The sequence below is a fragment of the Beta vulgaris genome, chromosome 5, assembly GCF_026745355.1.
Source record: "Beta vulgaris subsp. vulgaris cultivar EL10 chromosome 5, EL10.2, whole genome shotgun sequence".
NCBI classification, from domain to species: Eukaryota; Viridiplantae; Streptophyta; class Magnoliopsida; order Caryophyllales; family Amaranthaceae; genus Beta; species Beta vulgaris.
In genome coordinates, this window is record NC_079206.1 from 19,490,947 (window position 1) to 19,514,362 (window position 23,416).

General features: G+C 33.0%; 1 protein-coding gene across 6 annotated transcripts; it reads left to right on the top strand.

Annotated features, from left to right (window-relative positions):
• Window positions 1-15,193: 15,193 nt before the first annotated feature.
• On the top strand, window positions 15,194-23,196 carry LOC104893027 (probable transcription factor KAN2). Of its 6 annotated transcripts, none has more exons than XM_057395041.1 (6): window positions 15,194-16,370; window positions 16,494-16,570; window positions 17,604-17,648; window positions 17,780-17,954; window positions 19,454-19,523; window positions 22,410-23,196. In XM_057395041.1, exons 1-6 carry the CDS (start codon window positions 15,662-15,664, stop codon window positions 22,417-22,419), a joined length of 1,086 nt encoding a protein of 361 aa, XP_057251024.1. In that variant the 5' UTR covers window positions 15,194-15,661; the 3' UTR covers window positions 22,420-23,196. The 6 variants fall into 6 exon arrangements, with proteins under 6 accessions (XP_057251024.1, XP_057251025.1, XP_010677369.1 ...); XM_010679067.4 differs by having other exon boundaries at window positions 15,195-16,370; window positions 17,604-17,649; window positions 17,786-17,954; XM_057395040.1 differs by having other exon boundaries at window positions 15,195-16,370; window positions 19,451-19,523.
• Window positions 23,197-23,416: the final 220 nt, after the last annotated feature.

The window sequence follows — 23,416 nt, forward strand, 5'->3', positions numbered from 1 at the left end:
CTTAACAGCAGTTCCTCTCAACTTCACTCGAAGTTTTCTCACCATACAAGCTTCACTCAAAGCCTTTCTCTTACAGAACTTCACTCAAAGTTCCCTTAACCCAAAAACCAAAATACAATTGATCGAAATAAGCTTAGTGGAATTAGAGTAAGAAGGCAAAGAACAAATGGCTATTATGAGAGAATGAAGGCACTGACACTTAATAGGTTAAACTCACTTAATTACTTAGTCAGGCACAATTTGGAACTTATCTAGACTTCTATATTTATAGTAATCATGAAGAACGTGGGATTAAAATGTACATGTTAAGTCCATTAACCCATGATGTTCCTTCCCCTAAGGAACACGTTTACATCATGTCCCATGATCCCATGAACTAAAATGAACGTGGATATATTAGCCATTACTCCTAAGATAATAGGAGTTCCTTGAGCTTTATCCGAAAATCATTTTATAAAACTTTTTATCTTTAAAACTGAATTTTAATCTTTAAGAAAATAATATCTTTAAAAAATCTTTCTAAAACCGGATATTTATTTTCTTCTTTTTCCGAAAAAAAAATCTTTCTTCAAACGATTTTCTTTTTAAAACTGATTTTATCATTTGAAATTAGATAAACTAATTTCCTATAATTTAGGCATGACTTATCATATTACTTTTAACCGTTATACTTTGCAACGCCTAAGTCTAGTTCCTTTTATTAACAAGTTCCTTTAACATATTCGTTTAGTGCCACTTAGTTTGTTCCTTCAAAGGAACAAACTCTCATTCTCAAATAATCTGCCACGTTCCTTACCATTCTTCTTTGTTCCTTTACATTGGAACTAGAAATAAAACGCCTAGCTTCATTCTTCTTGATCCAATGCTTGCTCCAGTATCAACATAGAAACTTCTTTACTTAGCCTTTGAAATCCTCTCTTGACTTCTTCTTGACTTGTATTCTCCCAGTTCCTTTCATTGATACCTTAAACACCATACACTTAAATAACTCATTAGTTCACTACTTAGTTTGTATCTTTGTATCTTTGTCATCATCAAAACTAGGGTTCAACAGTTCAAAAACCCCTCACCTACCCTTTTGATGAGTCCAACATTTCCAAAATTGTCTTATCATCTCCTAACCCCACCCAACATAGAATAATGAGTTATAATTTTCTTAGTGAAGAAACGGAATGGGTCAGGAATTCCTTAGAGGCTATCGATATTGAGAGTGATTATGCAGCATGTATTAAAGGCAGAAAATGCAAAGAAAATTTGGAGTTATTTCAAAGGAGTATCGTAGGAGTGGCATCTTCCCCACAACGGTCAAATACTATCTTGGATCACATCCTTGCGGAAGGAGTGGTATTCTTGTCCATCTAACCTTTAGGGGGAATGCACATTTAATCACCTTTGACATAGTGGATGATAAGAAAGTCATGCTTGAAAGCAAATGGGTAGAGAAATGGTTCTCAGCTTTCCAAAATGTCGACGGTCAAAGTGCCTCTCTTTTTAGGGAAACTTGGCTAAAGATCTATGAAGTCCCTCTTATGTACTGGTGCTAAAAAAATTTCTTAAAATTAGTTGTACTTTTAGAAGGGTCATTTCAGTAATTTAGAAAGATCTTGACTGTGCAAATGTCCTAGGATACACGAAATATCTCTTTGATATTAACTGCAAAGTCTCCTTGGATATTGAGGGGTGTAATAATCCAATCTATTTGTCAAAAAATAAACGCCCAGTTTGCCGGTCTATGTAAATTGATAAGGTCTCTGCAAAAACAAAATTGCATCAACTCAAATTACCCCGAGTCATTCCTCGCCATCAGCTGACAAAGAAAGGCCTCCTCTAGCATCTGCAATCATCTCTGATGTCTCAAGTGACCTACTGAACTCCAATAATACCAGTCTTGAGAACCCCACAACTAATTCCCTTGAGGCGCCTTTATATAAAGTCCCTTCGAATGCAGAGCCCACTCCCTATGGAATCCTTCACACTTCACCCTAGACTTTTGCCCACATGTCATCCTCTAATCATGGAGAATTTTTCAATAATAATCAGTCCAACCATCTATCTTCATCAAAAAAACTTCCAACTCATGTTTCTCGCACATTCCAAAAAAAACAACTCTAATGGGCCTTTGGGCATAAATAGTTCCCTGCATCCCTCCTCTACCAAATCTCCCCCTCAAGCCTTTTCAAGATCTCAACATCTGATTCCAATTATCCTTACATCAAATAAAATTGGCCCACTCTTAAAACCCTCTAACCCACCCTCATTATCATCAATCTAATTTGTCCCGCTGTTTCTCCCGGGTTTTGAACACATTATTTCCCCTGTAACAAAAATATCCCAAGAAAGGAAAAGAAAGAAAATTTGAAAAGAAAGAAAAAACTAAAACTGACGGCTATGAACAGCAAACCTTACCGAGACCCTCCTCCTTCCACCCAAGATTTGGTCTATTGGCGTAAATAACGTAATTGAATTGGCAAAGGCTTTGCGCTTGTCTTATGATGGTCCAAGCTTGGAACTCAAGAAGTGAATTCATGATATCTTTCAAAAGCAAGCTCAAGATTGGGAGAAGCACATCATGTAAGTATCTCTTCTTTCATTCCATGATTATTGGTGATAATGATTTGAATATCCTAGAACATTAGAGGGCTTAACGCCAAAATAAAGCCAAGCTCACTCCGTAAACTTATACTCTCCCATGACCCTCATTTTATATTCATACAAGAAACAAAAATGGAGGATTTTCAACCCAAGATCATAAAGTCACTTTGGAATATGGGCAAGCTAGAATGGCTCTTTAGTCCATCAGTAGGCACCTCAGGAAGCATAGTTACTATATGGAGAATCAATTTCTTTACCCTTGAGTCCTACAGGATGGAGTTAAATTGGATAGCCATATAATGGAATTTAGCCGTCCCTAAAATTCAAGGGATGTCTAGGAAACATTTATAATCCTTGCTGCCAGGATGCAAGGAAGGTGTTATGATTCACTTATGCCATACTGGTCTTAACAACAACTTCCTTTCTTTTTTCTTGTTGACTTCAACGAAGTAGTAGACCCAAATTAAAGGGCAGTAACCTGGCGGCTCAGTTCGGTGTCACAGACTTCCAGAACTTTATTCAAAGTTCCCAACTCACTGAAATTCCATCTTTAAACGGATGGTTTACGTGGTTCAGTGGCTAAGCTAAAGGCAAAGTTGATCATCTTCTCGTGAAGCATGAGTGGATAGCTATATTATCTTCTCTTCGAGTTGAGACTCTCAATAGGAACATTTCTGACCATAGCCCGCTCTTAGTGAAATCCAATGATTTTAATTATGGACCAAAGCCATTTCGCTTCCAAAATTGCTGGTTATCTCACCCTGCCTACTTCAAAATCATTAAAGAAGTGTGGCATACCAATTCTTCTATGACATTAGGTGATAAATTGAAAACCACTACAAGTAAACTGAAGTCTTGGAACCATTCAGAATTTGCCCTTATTGACCAGTATATTGCTGCTTCGAAAGATCAAATTCACTATCTTAATTGATATGATCTCTAATGACTGAATGTTATCTGACCCAGAGCTGTCGGACAGAAGAACTACCCAACAGGACTTCTAGACCTGGTAGAAGAGAAAGGAGACCTATTAAGCCCAAACTTCAAGGGCCAAGTGGGTGAAGGAAGGGGATAAGAGTAAAAAGAATTTTCACACTTTGGCATCAATCTGGAAACGAAAATATTCTATAAATGCTTTATTATCTAACGATTCAGGTATTACTGACCCTGCAGATATTCAAAAAGTAGCAGTTATATATTTCAAATCAATCTTCAAATAAGATTTTGCATCTCGTCCAACATTTGAGGGACTTGAATTCACAACATTATCTGCTGAACAAGTGGAAAATCTAATTAACACATTTAGTCGAAGTGAGATTGATGCGACAGTGGAATCTTGTAACCCCCAAAAGCCCCGGATCCCGATGGGTTTTATTCTCGCTTCATCAAAGAATCATGGGAAGTTATCAAGGAGGATGTGTACAGAATTTTAGATGATTTTTGACTGACCAGGAAACTTCCAAAAGGTTCGAATGTAGACTTCATTGTATTGATTGCCAAGGTAGATAATCCTGAAGGCTTTAAAGATTTTAGGCCAATTTAGTATGTTTGGTTGTATATACAAGATGATCTCAAATCTTCTAGAAAGAAGGCCTTAGAATGTGATGAACTCGCTTATAGGCACATTTCAATCCTCATTCATTAGAGGGTAACAAGTACTTGATGGTGCCTTAGTTGTAGGGAAATTGATTGATACGTGTAAAAGGAAATAAATTTAATCCACTATTCTTAAGCTTTATTTCCACAAAGCTTTCGATAGTGTGGCTTCGGACTTCCTTGAATGTACTTTGTTTCAAATAGGTTTTTCTCCCCTATGGTGCTCCTAGATCATGTCTTGTGTTAAAAGTGCGGCGGCTTCCATCCTCATAAATGGGTCCTCAACATCGCCCTTTAAAATACATCGGGGTCTCCATCAAGGGGATCCACTATCTCCATTCCTTTTTGATATGGTCGTTGAGACTATAAGTCTAGTAATACAAATACCCACTGGATTAGGGCTATGGGAGAGTGTGGAGGTACCAAAGGGAGGATCAGATTTCTCCCACCTTCAGTATTCGGATGACAAAGTAATATTTTCCCCCCAAATCTTGAATTCCTACAAAGCATCAAGAAAAAACTCATCCTATTCCATGTAGCTTTAGGTCTCCAGGTACATTTTCATAAAAGCTCCCTTATTGGTAATTATATTGATGATGAATGGTTGCAAAATGCGGCTACGACCTTATTGTGCAAAGTATGCAACCTCACTTTTACCTACTTAGCCTCCCCATTAGGGGGAGTGTGTCAAGCATTGAATCACGGGTACGCATAACCAAACGAATCGAAGCAAAGTTGGCAAATTGGAATGGAAATATGCTCCCGATAGTCGGCAGGATTACTCTCATTAAAGCCTTCAACTCTAGTTTACCCATTTACTACATGTCTCTCTTTCCGACACCTTCGGTGGTCATTGAGAAAATTAAAAAATTACGTCAGTTTCTATGGAGCGGTGCATCCGATAAACCGTCATTTGCTCTTATCTCATGGGATCTCATGGAAATCCCTGCTCACCAAACCCGAAACAAATTTGAAGCGGGATGATCCCCCCTCGTATCGAAGTTGGTATTGAATATAATATCCCATGATCATATTTTCTTACTTTATCCCTTGTATTCTCTGCAACTTAGCCTTGGAAGGCCCTGATCATCTTTTCTTACTTTATGCTTTCTCTTGGGATATCTAGAACTGATGGCTAAATATATGGGGACTGAAATGGTCCTTTCCATGTCTTCTCAAGGACGCTTTTGATCAATAATGCACGTCCCATGGCAAAAATTCTTTATTTAAAAAGGTTTGGTGTGCAATGTTCTCAATCATAATCTGCTCAAGCTGGAAGGAGCGTAATTCGAGGATATTTAATAACACTTTATGCTCCTCGGAGAAATTAAAAGACCTTATCTTAACTCGATGGTTATATTGGATTAAGGGTTGGGCTAGCACCTTCCCTCATTCGGTGAAATTATTCAAAATATCAGGTGCCTTGACTGGTCTGAAAGTAGTAGAAACCACCTGGTCTCTCCAATCCGCATCCGGAATCGGATTGGACTCCTCTAGGAAATTATTCTATCAAATGGAATGTTGATGCTTCCATTAATCCCACCCATTCACTTGCAACAATAGGTGGTGTGCTTCGCGACAGTGCTGGAGTTTTCAGGTGTGTCTTCTCAGTACCACGCATTGAAATAAATTCCGCGGAAATCCTTGCCATTTTCAGAGCAACGCAAATCTCCATGACTCTTGAAAGTTTGAATAAATTCCATGTTGTGATTGACCCGACTCGAAAAATGCAATGAGATGGTGTAACAATGACTCAGGAGGCCCATGGAATTTAAATTTTCAGTTGAACTTCATTCGTAACGTAAGAAATAGGGGCCTAAAGCTCTCAGCATCATTCACAAGGGGAGAAGTTCGAATGTTGTCGTTAATACCCTTGCTAAGCAAGGCCTCATATGGGACGCTGAATTTTTAGCTTGGCTATGAATCGTAACTAGTTATTAGGCATGGGTTATGCCCCAAGTAAGAAAAATTTCATGCATTGATATTGTACTTTAAAATGATAATAGTAAATATAAGTTTGTTTATGGTTAAAACTTTAGTGTACGAACTTGAGGTCATGGGTTCAAAACCTATACTATGCAATTTCTAAGTTTGAACTAAAACTTCCTAGAGAGAGCGCCACGTGGCACAGTTCCTTGTTTAGGAACGGCTTTCAATATGATCTATCCAAATACTTTGATTGTATGAACTGATGTGATTTGTTTTGCTGGAGTTTGGGAGCCTCCTCTTCATAGGGTGTGTAACACTATAATAGTTCCCCTCTTGTAGATGGGATACCTTATGTTGAGTTGATGTTACATCTCTCTTGAGTTTTATTAATGAAATATAATCCCAAATAATAAAAAAAAGGCTTCATAACCACTTTTATTTATTTTCAATGTGGCCTATCTCTCTAAAATTATGTCTTATGTTGGTTATTTGCCACAAATCCAATTCCATCAAAGATGTATTCCTTTGAGATGGACTACATCTCTAATTTTGCTAATTGGTAAACACTATAACATAGTGATTTGACCCATAAGCAACCTCAAAACCCGCTACACCAAGCTCATTTGTATCCAACTTATATAACAAAATCTACTAATTCCATTTGTATACTTCAAATTTAGAAAAGTCATTTATGTAATTGCAATAATTAATAGGCAGACTAGACTTCGACTGATCTGAATTCGAGCAGGATGAGGCCTTAATTGGGAGAAACTCTCCCAAAAAAATGTTTTTTTTTTTTTTTGATAAGCAAGATTAGTGTATTATTATTGCATCAAAAACCAACACCATAAGCTCTACTTGGGACAAATCCCAAAAAAATGTTGTTGATGCATTTCCAAAATTTGAGCACGATACACATAGTTAAGATGGAATAACTCTCTTACCTGTTAATCTAAACACTTATTGGTACAATTAATAATACCTTTAGTTATAAATTACATTGATCGCTTCCAAATTGTATAGTTTTCTTCAACCATCACCTAGCTAATACACGCATACCTCGACCGACTCTAATCATCCTATGGCCCATTATAGAAGAGCCTTCTATATACACATATATCTCAACAATATGAGCTAGCAAAGACACTACCAAATAAAGCAGACACCTTGCAAATTAGGCCCACAAATGTAATGAGGTCATGGCACTGTCTGGTGGTGCAAATTAACCCCCTCCCCCATATAATTTCCATCATCTCCTCAGAAATAAAAAATATTGACAAGAAAAGTAAAGTTGTAAATATTGGTACACAAATTAGAATTGGAGTACCATTCACATTGAAAATAACAAGGCACAGGGAAAAGACTCTTTTTTGCTCTTTGCCATCTAACCAACTTTATATAATTCTCCGTATGTCTTTCTTTCATATAAAAATATGCTTTTGATTTTGAAACCTTTCGTTATTTCTTGTTTTTCTGTTTTTGACTAAATTGGAGTGTGAAGTATGTTTGTGTGATTCATTAGGATCATCAAATAATTGTTTAGCTTTCAATCAGTTTGTTGACAAATCTGGGAGAAAGCAGCATAGAATAATGTAATTTGCTCCCCTATAATAAAATGGGTCCCACTTTTGTCAACAACAACAACAATGTTTTGCAGTTAATTATTGCATGGCATAAAGCATATAAATAGGAATTAGTATGTGAGCCTTTGATTTGGGATATCTATAGAATGGACTTGTCGTGTATTAAGAATCTTATTTTCTCATCTTTATAAAATAATCACACTTTCATCTGTCTGCTTATATTGGATGCGGTTTAGGACATATTACATCCCATTCTTAGACTTATGCATAGTGTGTAATATCACTAAAGAAATCTAATCTACATTTTGTATATTTCCAAACTAAAGTTTTGTCTATTAAAATGGATTTTTATTTCATTTTCGTTTTCTTAAGGTTTCATGTTGCTTTTTCATAGTTTCCAAGGTGACCTTTATTCACCTGTACCTCTAATTATGTAACTGTGGAAAATATTGAAAATTTTATATTTTAGAAATATATTTCTTGCGAATAGTATGATGATATCATACATATGTGGTGATTTTTTTCTCTTGTATATTGGTGAAAATTTGTGGTTAAAATCTAACTTTAAATCCGACATTCAATATATTCCTATCCAGAAAAGCAAAAAGAAATTAGAAGTAGTATATTAGTATGGGGAATGAAGAACGAAGAAACCAAGAGCGAAAATGGGGAATGAATTAAGAAACGAATGAAGAACAAAATGAAAAGCGTTAGGAAGAAATGAAGTGACGAAGAATCGAAGAACGAAATCGGCTCGTTTGGTTTTGATGGGATTTAGTTTTTGGTTCTGCTTGTAGCTGTTGCTTTTTTGTTTTTTTTTTTACCGGATTTTTTCGTTTTTATTTTTTTTCAGATTTCTTCATGTTTTCGTTTTTTTTACCAAATTTTTTGTTTTATTTGGGATTTAATTTTTGGATCAGATTTTGGATGTAGGTTTTTATTTGGGTTTTTTGGGCTGCCCTTTTCGTTTCGATTCTTTTGGTTTCAGGCTCTTAAATTTTTCTCTTTTTTTTTATCTGATTTAGATTTTTTAGGTCTTAATTTTTCTCTTTTTCGTTTTCAGGCTCTTAATTATATTTCGCTTTGTTTTAATTTTTTTAGCTGTTGGTTTTGGATATGTATTGTAATTTTCTGTACATATCTTAATTCGGATGATATGTTTGTTAATTTTCTGTACACATATTTTCTGTAATTTTATACTTCCTCCGTTCCATAATAAGTGAAACACTTCTCTCCTTTATGTGAGAGCTTTTTTAGAGAAGTGTTTCACTTATTATGGAACGGAGGAAGTATATTAATTTTCTGTACACATATTTTCTGTATTTATGTTGAAATGTCGTTTCTATGTCAATTTTTTGATTCTGTTGTTTCTATGTATAATTTTCTTTATTCATGTTATTCCTCTAGTTTTTTTTAATTATCGTACATATACTGTTGTAATTATCGTGGTATAAGTTGAGTTTTTTGTGTAATGACCGTACTATATTGTTGTAGATTGAATATATTTGGATTGTTAAATCTGATTTTCTTTTTTTTTTTTGGATTTTTAAATGTTCAATTTGGCTGGATTTGTAAATGTTTATTTTGGCTGGATTTGTGCCTCTAGCCTCTGTAAAGTACACAAAAAAGTACTTTATACAAAGCACATTACCTGTGCTTTGTATAAAGTGATTCTTTTTCCTTCACAATTACCTATCTGATGCGGTCATTGTACAAAAATCACATCAGTTTTTGGACTTACTGATGCGGTTCTTACGAAAAACCGCACAAATTAACATAAGTAACTGGTGCGATTTTTCTTAAGAACCGCATCAGCAAATAATTTGGATCTGCTGCGAGCCCATCTGATGCGGACGGAAACCGCATCAGTAAGTCTGATTTTGACCTCATTAAATTGGCTTTTTTCCACTAGTGGTGATTCTGGATAATTAAATGAACAACTATATATTGTAACATTTATAATGAAATTCCTAATTAAATTGTTTTTCCAAATGTGTTGCAAGGCATAGAACTAAGTGATCATCGCCACTCGATTTCAAGCTAGACTTGATTTGGCCTGGGACGTAATAGAGTGAATCAACAAGAGTCGTTAAATGATCTCTTTGAGAACCAACACGTATCATAAGTAACCTACTAAACAAGTCACAAACAGGTTAAAACTCAATAGAAAAAAAAATAGACATACAAGCCTAACTCAATCAGGAATAATAATCAAAAGGTAGACTTAAAATGGGAAGACTGTGCAAAGGTTCACTTATTTAAAATAATTTTTTCCCTTTGAGAATGACATGACTTCAAACACATCTTATCACATCAAAGTTCAAGTATTACGCTTATATAGATCTACTATTAGAGCGTAAATTTATTTCTCTTAGTCAACTAGTTGAAGTATGGCTTAAGGCTATGTTTGGGGGCATAAGCTAAAATAGAGTTGAAACTGATAAGGTAACTGAAACGAGTTAAAGTGATAAGGTAGCTGAAAATTTCAGCACCTTAAATTGAGATGCTACATTTGATATCAACTCAATTTCAGTCAATTTCTGAGCTTAAAATTTATTTAAGTTATTACCCCAAACACGACTCTTTATTTTATGTGACTTAAACTTTTAGCACATGTTCATTTAAGGTGACTTAGATCTGTTGCCAAACAGAGTCTAAGTATGTTCATCTGTTACCTTCTAAACTTTAGTTGTAATATATAATTCTGATCTGTACAAATAATACTTGTATGCTTGTTTCACATTGTAGAATGTATAGTTTGAATGGGAAGGTCGATCTTTATTTGTATGTTTGTTTCACATTGTAAAATATACAGTTTGTATTGGAAGGTCGATCTTTAGTAATGGAAATTGAAAAAGATTGGTCTCAATGCAACTTTGAGAGCTAGAAAAATAAATAAAAACGGAGTTATATAGATATGGCGAAATCTAGTTTATAGGCCTAATTTTTATTTCATTTTTGACAAATGGTTGACAATGTAAATTCACCACTACTTCACTTTTAGGGCCTATTTGAGAATTTTTTTAAAAAAAAAAAAAGAGTGGTGGTTTTTAGTGCTTCTACTGGCTAGAATGTTAACAGCTTGAGGTTATTGTCAAAAAATGACATCTAATAATTAAAGCTATTTCTGTTCCAAATCTAACTAAATTTAGTTTTTCTCAATCCTTGGCTAAGGGCATGTTCGGCAAAAGTAGTTGTTGGTTGTTCGAGTAGTTGTTGGTTGTTCGGGTAGCTATTAGCTGTCGGCTAGTAGCTATTAGCTGTCGGCTAGTAGCTATTAGCTCCTAGCTGTGAAAGTAGCTGTTTACAATATAAGTGTTCAGTAAAAGTACTACCTCCGTTTCTTTTTAATTGTTACACTTACACTTTTTACGCATGCCGATGTACTACTTTGAGCCTTTATATCTCTAATTTTGTATTTGTAAAAAATATAAAAACTACATATTAATAAAATACATACTAATACGAATCTAACAAGATCCCACATGACTATGTTTTTATTCACGTATAAATTACAAACGAGGGTCAAAGTGCAATTTGTGAATAGTGTAAAATGTCAAAGTGTAACAATTAAAAAGAAACGGAGGTAGTAGTTGTTATGCTTATATATGATAAAAATAACATATTTTTTAATTATAATACTAATTATAATTATATGATTAATTATTATATGATTCATGCTAGGATGACAGTGTCCTCATCAGTCCACTTAGATACCTCGTTCGTCCCTTCTTTGTTATTAGATGAAGTCATCTATGTATCTAATATAACCACGAATAATAATATAAGAATATTAATGAGAACATAATGCACCAAGCCATCTACGTATCTAGCAGCTATATTAGTAAACTAATCAACATTGAAAAATATAAGGAGAACGAAAACGAGAGAGTTAGTTGATAAAAAAATTATCTTTAATAAAAATGATAAAGTGGGATTTTTTATCCTTAAAAAGTGGGATTTTTTTTCCGTTAATCCCAAATTTTTATCCTGAATATATGATATTATATTAATTCCAAGTTTTTATCCTTAAAAAGTGGAATTTTTTCCTTTGAAAAAAATTAAAAAAAGTAGAAAGCTACCTACAGAAACTGGACGCTATAAAAATTAACGCTTGGGAAAAGCTATCCAAAAGCTATCTGAAACTCCAACAGCTACTCCAACCTCTATTATGCCAAACACTTAAATAGTGTTTTGACTTAGTCAAAACACTAAAAGCTAGTGCAAAAACTGTTGCCGAACAGACCCTTAACCAAGCACTGAAACTCTGAAAGCTATCTCATAATACTACCTCACCAAACATTACTTATCAATTTGAGTAGTGAAAAGGCTAAGAGCTATGTACTTTAAAATTTACACGTCCTTAATGGAGCACTAGTATTTTAATTTGCAAAAGATTAGGGTTTGATCGAAGCCTATAATTATTCTATTTAGATTGCTTGGTATCAGGAGAAAGAAAAGAGAATCAGACAATGTTTAGTTCACCTTTATTTTTACTTATTTCAGATCAGATCATATCAAATTAGTGCAGATCATATAATATCAGATTAGTTTTAATCATACTTATTTTCAAAGATTTATTATTATTGTTGTTATTATTGTTATTAGTATGGACTACATAACTTAAGGATAATGGAGTAACAAATACTTTGATGATAGAATTTTGCTATAACTGTAACTGTTAGATCCATCGATCTAGCCCGTTACTACTTGGAACAAATTCGAGTCCGATAGTTATAGATTTTGGTCATCCCGGATCGAAAAAGTAATTCAATTGTGGATTGGAAAGTGTTTAATGTTAACTCTGAGTTAGCTAATAAGGTTCTAATTGATCAACCTAGTCAAAAAATTTTTCTCTGTCTAATTTATATAAGAGCTATGGAGTACTATATCTAAATGTTATTTGTCAAACTTATCAGTTATATTGTTTGAAAACATTCATGTTGGATTGGTAGTTGGTAAATGAATAAATTGTTAAATCAGATGAAAACATCACAATATATGGCATACTACTTCCTCCGTTTATAATGTTTTTTTTGAAAGAGAAATTTCATTAGTTGAAGGCCAAACGGCATCTACAATAGGTATCAAAATAAAACAAGATACAATTAAACAAAACTAAATCAAATTCGTCTTCGAAGAAACTACAATGAACCAGATCAAACAATACAGCACAACCCTCTTGTATTTGCTGAATCAAGCAGCTATTGTTGATGAAGTCTATCATTTTGATATAGTTTGGGAAGAACATTATTGATCGAGTCAGGTTGACCGCATCTGAGATTCCAATACCTTCATGTTGAGTCTCGAACTTCAACGAATGAGAATAATTTCTCATACATAAAAACAAAAGAACCATACTCACAACTCCCATAATGGAGAAGGAGATTTCCAAAACAGAAACTAAACACCCCATAACAGGGTTTGAGAAAATCTCATAAAGAGATACTAATTTATTGAACAAAACAAGAAAATAAATTAAAAACTGGAAATAAAAGGGGAAAAGGGGCTTACCATGGACGAAAACATCCATGGCAGCCCCTAATTGATGAAAAGAGGTAGGAGAGGCTAGGGTTTGAGAGAGAGAAAAAGAAAGGGGAGGCTAGGGTTTTAGCTCCTCCGTTTATAATGTAGTGTTTGGTAGATTGAATTAAGAAATGTGAAACATGTCATAATTTGCATTTAATGCTTTACTTGGATTGTAGAGAAACAATTATTTTTTCATTTTCTTAAAATGAAAATACAAAAAAAAAAAAAATTGAAACTTTTAATTGGTGCTAAATATTTCAAACAATAAATTAAATAAAAAAACACAATCAATAGGATTAATAAAGTAAATAACTACGATTGCAAAATTTTAAATAGGAATAACTTTACGAAAAATCCAAAAAAAAAAGTACTATATTGTGAGAGGGGGGAGTACAGCATAAACCAAAGAAAAAAAAAATGACTGAAAGGCTCATCCTACAAATATTAATGGAATAGAATTAAAAAAAATTAGTCAAATAAAAATAAGGACGGCTTTAATTTCAGCATGGTATCGTACAACTGAAGTTTATAAATTATAACATACTCAAAATATACCTTAGCAACTATTTCCTTTCTGTCCTAAAACAATTAAGGATTTGACTTTTACATTATTCACATATATAATCTAGATTGACTATAATCTAGACTGAAGATATATGAAAGCAAATATACTTTAACCAACTATTTCCTCCCTTTCCTAAAGATTACAGCAATTTGACTTTTAAGTTATCACATACCTTTTGTTGACCATAATTTCTAATGAACGTGTAAAGATAATTGTTATTCCGTGAGATATTATTAAATTTGCCTTAATGTATTTATTGAAAATATTATATATTTATAATTCTTTATCAATAAAATATATTAATAGTCAATATTGTATTTTGGCGGGCGTCGTGCAAGTCTAAATGTTGCAATTGTGTTACAAAACGATGGAAGTATTATTTGTCTTAAGATGTAAAAATACACATTGAGATACTCCCTCCGTTTCCTAAAGATCCTCCCTCTTTCCGTTTAAGTACGTTTCCAAAAGATCTTCCCTCTTTTACTTTATTCCTTATTTGAAAATTTTTTTCCCTTTTTACCCTCTCATGTCTCTATCATATGGTCAACCATTACATTATTAATTCAATTTTACTCCTTTTCTCTCTCCTATTTCAATCCCTTTTTATTTGTTTATTTATCTTAACCCCTTTCTCTCTCCTACTTTACCCACCCCACACCCCACACCCCACACAACTTGATTCTCATTGGTATCTGTAGTAACAGTAACAAGAAAGATCTTTAGGAAACGAAGGTAGTATAATATTAAATAATATGTTTTATAAAAGCCCCTTTTGTTCACACACACACATATATATATAATATATATAAATATATTATATATATATATATATAGAGAGAGAGAGAGAGAGAGAGAGAGAGAGAGAGAGAGAGAGTTAAGTTCTTGTGAGAATGCATTTTTTTATGAGAAATGAGAAAAGTTGTGAATCTAATGAATAAGTGATGTGACTCCAACCTTTTAAAAGAAACGTTGTGACTCGAAGTGAAAACTTTTAGTTGTAACTCTAACGAATAAGTGTTGTGACTCTTAAGTACTTCTCATTTTCTGATGAATGATGTTTTCTCATGTGATCTTGCTCCTATACTTGTAAATTATAGAGTCTAATAATCCTAATCATACCCTTATCACATTAGAAATTTGCAATAATGAAATTGCAACATTTGCAGATATAGGAAAAGGAAATCTTAAACCGAAGAGTAAGAGAGTGTATGTTAGTGGTTAGCAAAGGTTAGTATGACTTAGAATTTAGATAGATGTTGAGGGACAAAGGCACACGTCTTCTACCTCCCAAAGACAAGAAGAAGAAAGAAAAGAAAAGAAAAGAAAAGGGGGATAGTAGTAAAATTGGACAAAAGCCTCTTTATTAAAACTTGAATTAACTTTTCCTTTATTATCTCCATCTCTCCCCCCTCTTTTTCCTTACCCCCACGTCCAAAAAAGGGAGTTCCTCTCTCTCTCTCTCTTAAAATTTCTTCCTCTTTCTATAGCTCCTCAAGTGTCATTTTCTCACATATACTTCACACAAAAGAAACAACCATTCACTTATACCTTGTCATTTCTCTCCCCCCATCTCTTTCTCTCTCTTCTCAATCTCATATCTCTGCAACTACCCTCCTTCCCTCCTTTCATTTTCCTTCTTTAATCGATCAAACCCTCTTCAAGAACAACAACAAGAACTACATACAAAGTGCAGATATAATAACTACTCATACTACTACTATATATAGTAATAGTATTCATATTTTGTTTTTTTTCTAGGCCAACCAAATCAACTAGAAATTTAGTGTGTTAATTTCTTCAGTTTTTATTTCTTTTAGTTAGAAGTAGAACAAAAAAAGGGGGATAATTTTATTTAATTTATACATATATGGAGTTATTCCCAGCACAACCAGATTTATCTCTTCAAATCAGCCCTCCAAACCCCAAACCCAACTCCACAGTTGCCTCAGCAACAGCTGAAATGGATTTAGGCTTTTGGAAACGCGCTTCGGATAATTCCCGAAACGCTAAAATCGACACTTCCTCCGCTTTCGACCTCTCTCTTTCGCATCCCGTGGCCGCTTCTTCAGCCGCCACGGGCGCTAATTTTCTCCATCACTACCACCATCACCACCATCAACAACAGCAGCAGCTGTACCAACAGCTGCTGCAACAACAAAATCAACACCAACACCAACAACATCAACCCAATTCTAGTAGTGGACTAAGTCCAGAGTTGGGGTTTTTAAGGCCCATTAGAGGGATCCCAGTATATCAAAACCCTCCTCCTTCTTTTCCTTTTGCTCCTCCTGGGTTACCTCAACCATTGGATACTTCCACTGTTGCTGCAGCTCTACCTAATGCTAATATACCCTCACCCGCATCCAATCATCATAATCATCATCATCATCATATTCCTTATCAATCACCATCCCCTCATCATCATCATCATCATCATCATCATCAAGGACTGATGAGATCGAGGTTTTTGTCTCGCTTTCCGGCTAAACGAAGTATGCGGGCCCCACGGATGCGATGGACTTCTACCCTTCATGCTCGTTTTGTTCACGCCGTTGAGCTCTTGGGTGGCCATGAAAGTAACTATTAATGCCATTTCCATCTTTTTCTTTTTTTTTAAAAAAAAAAAAAAAAAAACTTTGGATAACAAAAATTTCTTTGATACTAATTTCTTCGTTCTATTTGTGGGTAATAATATATAGGAGCGACACCCAAGTCAGTACTTGAGCTCATGGATGTCAAAGATCTTACCTTAGCTCATGTCAAGTCTCATTTACAGGTAATTTTATCTTATAATTTTCATTATTAGTAACTATATATAACCTAAATTTAATAATTATTTAGTTACACATCCATAACAATAGGATATACTCATCTATATATAGATTGACTCCACTCCTCCTTTTTTTTAAATAAAACAAACAAAAGATTAGTTTGTCATTTGAGCCCATTTTCTATTTCTTTTTTATTACCTTCATATGATCATAAATATCACTACTTAAAAATTTGTATCCTTGCTTTGTTTTAATTTTTCTAAAGGAACATTAAGAATTAGGGATTGGATTTCTATAGTGTTTTGACCTTACATAATATTCCACTCCACACAAAAATCTCTTCAATTTATTTTTTTATTATGTTTTGATTTTAATAACTAAAAATTTGAAAATATAGATCTGAAAAAAAGGGGTAGTGATATTGAAAAACTCCTGAAGTAGCTTTTATACAAGAAACATTGATCGTATTCGTATGTGTAAGTGAGTAAGTAAGTTAAGTAAGACAAAGGACGAGTAGCTAGAAAAGGGGGAGAGAAGACTGCAAACACTCTCTGATTAAAATACAAGACAAAGTTTCTTCTGAATTTTCATCTGTTTTTTTCCTTTGTTTTCTTTTTTTTTTTTTCCTTTTTTCTTCTTTTTTCTCGGGAAAATGCTACTCTCTCTCTCTCTCTTCCTTGAGATGGGCGAAGAAAATTTATGGAATAATAGAGAGCAAGTACAGGAACACCATCATTTCTCAATGATATCATGTTTCTTTCTTATTAATATTATTATTATTATTATTATTCATTCATTCATTTTTTTTAACCCCTCTTTCCGTTCTTTTTTAACCATGGTTAAATTTATCTCCTACACGCTTATCCATACATCTAATCCCTGCACCCTCCCTTTCCTCTCGTACTTGCAGCTTACGTGAGTATTACTATTCATGTCTCTCTATTTCATTCCCAAAAATTAAGATAAAAGAAATTAAACTCACATTTTTTTTTCTTTTTTTTTATTAATTAATTTGGGATTTTGTTATGGCTTCTTCAGATGTATAGAACAGTGAAGACAACAGATAGAGCAGCAGCTTCTTCAGGTATACTTACATGATAATCACTTTTTTTTTTAGGGGGTAGCATTTATAAATTATACTACTACTACTACTACATGTCTACAAATATATATGAAGTATGTAGAATTAACTTTTATGAAAATTTATGTATATGGTGCAGGGCAAGGGGAAGCATATGAAAATGGGTCTTCGGGCGATACTTCAGATGACATGTTTGGGAATATACAAAGCACAAGAAGTTCAGAGCGTCCAACTCTTGGAAAAACATCGCCAAATATGCACCAAGATAAGGATTATTCTTCTCATGGACTTTGGAGCAATTCTTCAAGGTTAACTATCTCTAATCTTCTTTATTTTCATGTTACAAGTATATATTATTACATTTTCATATATGCCTTCAAAGTCTAAAGTCTTGCTAAACGAAGAATTATACTGTATAATAAGTTAAATGATTGCTTAATAGTACAATACTATTAAAAAGATTGAGCTTGTACTATTATATTAAGGACACTATGAGTAGGATATATAGTTGGTCAATACTGTATATCTTTTGATGTGTGTATGTATGTGGATAGTTCATCATGGTAAAAGTTCAGTGAAGAACATCCAGTATCAAGATAAAGATTGTACTAGGAAAAATTCATACAACATACACCAATATGATGACTCTTGCTTAAGGGGCCGTCCTGGAAGATTGAATATATACACAGATGCACTGTTGCCTAGAATTTATAGAGGAAAAAGGTGTAATCAAATACTACCTCTGTTTTTATTTAGTTGCAACATTTACCTTTTTGCATAAAATTTAAGAAAGGAGAAAAGAGATTATAATTGACCCACTTGCCCGTGCTATTAGTAGTGTAATTAAACGGGGAGAGTAGGTGAAGTAAGGGTAATATAGTCAAATTATCCCAAAAGCTTTCCTAAAAAGGAAAATGTTTCAACTAATAAAAAACACCTAAAAATAGGAGTTGTTGCAACTAAACAAAAACAGAGGTAGTATGAGTTTGTATTACTTCGTTGCAAAAACCTTTATGAAAAGAGGAAAGAAAAAGTTTGATTTGGAAATTATGTGTTTCCTTCTAATCTCTTGCATGATCTACATGACTTTTAGTCTCCCCCCTTCCCTTTTTCCCTAGATTGCTCAATTTTCATGCAGACTTGCATACAAATACATGCAAGAAGAGTTCTAGAGAGGATAAACTAGGAAATATAATAGTATGATTAAGAATATAGTGTACTTTTATATATCGGTTTCCTTGATTGACTAAGTACCTATAAACACTCAGATTGTGAACTTCAGTGTTTTCAAATGGCAGTTAAAAAAGAAAATTTAAGCATCATATAATTAATAACAAAAGAATCTAAACTTGACAAATGACTCTTCCAACATGTATATATGTACAACATAAGAATATTGGAAGATATCTCTTTCCTTGTGATTTTGTGGGCTCAAATATAAGGTTCTTTTTTATTATAAATTTTTTACTCTACATGGAGCCCGCATTAGGGGGAAAAATTGAAATGAACAACTATTAATGTGAGAACAAAAAGAACTGAAAATATTCCATGAAGTATATAATTTCCAAGGAATATATAAAGGAACTTCTAATACTAACAGTTATTTCATTCTGATCATCAAACATTAGTAATTTGTTCGATCCTTTTCTCCATTTTAAGCTTAACCATGGACTATCTTCATAACTAAGTGTTTTCTACAAAAACTATTTGTGTGAAAGAATGGGTTTTTTTGGGCTTTTTTCATCTCTCAGTTTCCACTGATGGAAATATTCCTTTTTCTCTTCTGGGTTTGAAACTTTTGTAGCAGGGAAGCTTGGTTGCATAGCAAGCCAAAGGATTCTGGAGGAAACAACATGCAATGCCAATCTTCTCTTGAGGTACTTCAATGTTTTATATCGTACTTCTTCCGTTTCGAAATAGTTGCACCATTTGGAGTTTGGTCACTATTCATAAACCAACTTTGACAAACATTTCCTCACCATTATATAAGAAAAAACACAATTAGGTGGGGTATTGTTAAATTCGTCTCAATACGAAGATTTTTAATATCAACTTTTTATAATTTTTACTTAATAGCAATTAGATATATTAACATTCAAAAAAAGGTCTTGACAAACGTGAAAAAGCAAACAGTGTAACTATTTTGAAATGGATGAAGTATTAAATAATATACTTCCACTGTCCAGAATTATTAGTCAGGTTAATAATGTAACTTGAACTGTGTGATAACTAAATTCCGAATGAGATATAAAAATAAAACATAAACAAAAATTAAGATTTTTGACTTTCTTTCAATACCCACAGTGAGTTTGAAAGTTAGTTCCCACTATCAAACATAACATACTATACTAAACATATTATTCCTGTGAGGAATATTGAGAGAATGTGCATGAAAAGAAAAGGAAGTTAACCATAAAAAGAAAGCAAAAGTAAAAGGAAAAAAAAAGGGTGTTATATATTTACATTTTCCCCCTCTCCCTATCTATCTTTCTTTCTTATTTATCTCATAAAAGTCACTGCTACAAAGTAGAAATAAAAAGAGAATTTTACAAAAAGGACAAAAGCCTTTCAAAGCTGTACAAGGGAGTGTCCAGTGTCATTTGCTCCTCTTAGGGGACAATTTTGTCATTTTACTTCCCAAGGGAAACATGGCTTCTCGTGACCAAGAAAAAGCTCTGTGCAAAAGCCCAAAATTAAAAGAGCATCAAAGAGAAAGAAAGGAAAATAAAAGCAAAGAAAAAGAGATATGACAAAAGTTCTATATATTTGGTCAAAGGGGTATTATAATGAATTAATTACTTTCCTTCCAAAATAATGTTTAGTGTAAAAAGCTAAAGGTCTTAACTTTGGACAACAAAAAGAATTCTAAATTAGTGATTATTCATAGAAAATTACAATAATTGTGTTTTCTTACACTCTTTTTCAATAAGATTAGCTCATATTTCCGTTCAAATTATTTCATTATTATAGTTTCAGGAATAGTTTAATACTTTATCAATATCTTTACGACTACAATGGCAAGATCATGGACTCGAAAAACATAAAAGAGTTTATATGCTGTATAAATAAGTAATCTATGATCAACATAATTTTTCAATATTTCATAACAAAACTATGAAATTATGGTGATAGTATAACATTTTTGGATGATGTAGGCAAATTGTATGGCATAATATAAAGCTGTCTAGCAACTAACGAGGAAGATTTTGTAGGAGAATAATAATATATTATTTGAAAAATTATCGACTTTGAAGTAAAGCTTTATAGCTAAGGTAGTGCACATGAGACACTAAAATTGTAGCAGGCTTTCTACATGTAAAACATCTTTCTTTCTTTCTTTAATTTCTTTTTCCTTTTCTTAACATCTATTCTTTTATTCTCTGAGTCCAATGTCCTTGGATTCTCATCCCCAAGCTAAGTCTCCAACCACATCTTATATGGTACTGAACTTGTGAACTCATCATCGACATCCTCAATCTTCTTTCTGTAAATTCCTTCTTTTACTTCTTTTTATGTGAATTGAATAACATAGTTTATTTCCCTTGCAATTAATTGGGTCTAAACTCTAAACAATAGAATATGACGTCTTAATATACCTTTACATATATCAAATACTCAATCTAACATCCAAGTTATGTTAGTGTAAACTATAGAAGCTTATTCAACAAGATATGTATCTTTATACACAAAATGATATCTTGACTTGAGTGAGGTGTTAAATTTGGAGCTTGCCCTTGTGATTATTTCCTAAAATGGATAACTAAAATTTCTTTTTCCGGTGCGTAGAAACTATTGATACAAAGTTTTGAAGGTCAACTATTTTATGCACTCTAATACCTAAAGTTATATATCCTCCGTTTCGTTTTAAATCTAACAAATGAATATTTTGTATCTCACAAATAATACCCATTTGTTGTATTTAAAACGAAACAGAGGAAGTATCATGGATTTGAGTGGAAAGAAAAGGGATAAATCGCCACAACTATTTATACTCAACAACACAACAATGTTGAAGCTCTTATCCCAAGAGTCCAATAAATATATTGCTCAGAATTTAGAGTATATATAAAATATACAAACGTAATTTATACTCAATTTTTTCATGAAAAAGATCAGTGTAGGATTATATGTAAGTATACTTTGTATTCAAAAGTTATATTCTATTGTCAACGATATTACTTAACCTTTTCTGAACTGGTGAAAGTGTAATCAATGTGGTATCTAAATTTAAGTTTCTTGTCAAATTGCCTTTGCAAATAAGGCTACAAGGAGTATTTATTACCTTTAGATCATAGAATCTAATTAATATCATCTTTAGTTCCAAAACGTTCCATAGAATATTTAGTAATGTGACTCTTATGGACGGACATCTTGTAAACATTTTGAGTACATAGTTGCTACATGTATTATATTTTGTTTGCAGAAGTTCTAAAGCTCAAATACAGAATTCATGTACTTAACATAGTTCCTACAATACAACTAATATAAAATGAAAAACTAAAATAGTTTTACTACTATTTTTTTTTTGTTTGAAGGAATATTTTACTACTTTTGAAGAACTTGTTCGATGTTATTACATCTTAATGCATAGCCCTAAATCGTCAAGATCCAATATGTATAGAAATATTGAAAATGGCACGTAACGTAAGTAAATAAAGATAGTTTATGATTAAGTTACGCGTCATTCATTGTTCTTAAATGTTTACCATTTACCTAAGTATTTTGTATAATTATTTACTTACATACATGTATTTTGGTTGCAGAAGGAACTAGATCCAAAGTGCCTAAGCTATGAGAGATTATCGGAAGTGAGCTCATCAAATTTATCAGGTGATCATCAAACAAGCCCAGCAAAGCCAAATCTGGAGTTTACCTTGGGGAGGCCACAATAACTTAATTAGTTCAATTTAGCTTTTTTTTTTTTGGAAGAAGAGAAGAAGATAATGATGATGATGGAGATGATGAAGATGAAGATGAAGATGAAGATGATGATGATGATGATGATGAGCATGATGATGGTAAGAGTAAGAGTAAAAAAAATATTTACTGCTACTCATTTAGAAATGATTATAGTCTACCGGATTTTAACTGGATGAATGAGAATCAGGTACCCTCTGGTTGAAAATTCAGAGCCAGAAAAAGAAAGGGAGAAAAGGGAAAGGGCAAAAAATAAAGGAGAGAGAGAAAAAAGGAGACAAAAAAGACAGAAAGCAACAAAAGGAGAAGGAATTGAAGGAAAGGAAGGGAAAGGATATAATATAATAGTATGTAATTTGGGGAGCTTCAAAGAAGAAAAAAAATAGAAAGAAAGCATGTCCTAAGATCCAAATCTAATATATTATATTCCCTACGTAAATATGATTATGCTAATTGATTTTGTATGTTTTGGATTACGTGAGAATTAGAGAGAGAAAGAAGAGAGAGAGAGACACTTTTAACTATTACTACTACTTATCTTAAAAGGTATGAAGTGATCCTTGGTAATTGTAATGGATCCCTTTTTACATTTTGATTGAGAAAAATGAAAGAAATTTTCATATTGACAAAGAAGAGTTATTGAATTATATATTTTTTTTTTTGGTTTTTTTAGGGCTTTATGTTCATTCCTTAGCAATGTCACATGCTCTACACTTTCTCAACAAAGGGAAAGTATGAAAAGTGAATATGACAAAGGTACTAAACATAAAGAACATAATATATGGTTTAGTACATCAAAAGAAAAAGTGAGAATTTTATTCTCTCTTTATATGCTCAATTAACTTTGTGATAA

Excerpts from the sequence above, each read along its gene's own strand:
- LOC104893027 (XM_010679066.4), top strand. The coding sequence starts at position 15,662 with ATGGAGTTATTCCCAGCACAACCAGATTTATCTCTTCAAATCAGCCCT. Across the intron at positions 17,955-19,450 it reads CTTTGGAGCAATTCTTCAAG|CAGGGAAGCTTGGTTGCATA; the intron begins GTTAACTATCTC and ends AAACTTTTGTAG. Across the intron at positions 19,524-22,409 it reads AATGCCAATCTTCTCTTGAG|AAGGAACTAGATCCAAAGTG; the intron begins GTACTTCAATGT and ends TTTTGGTTGCAG.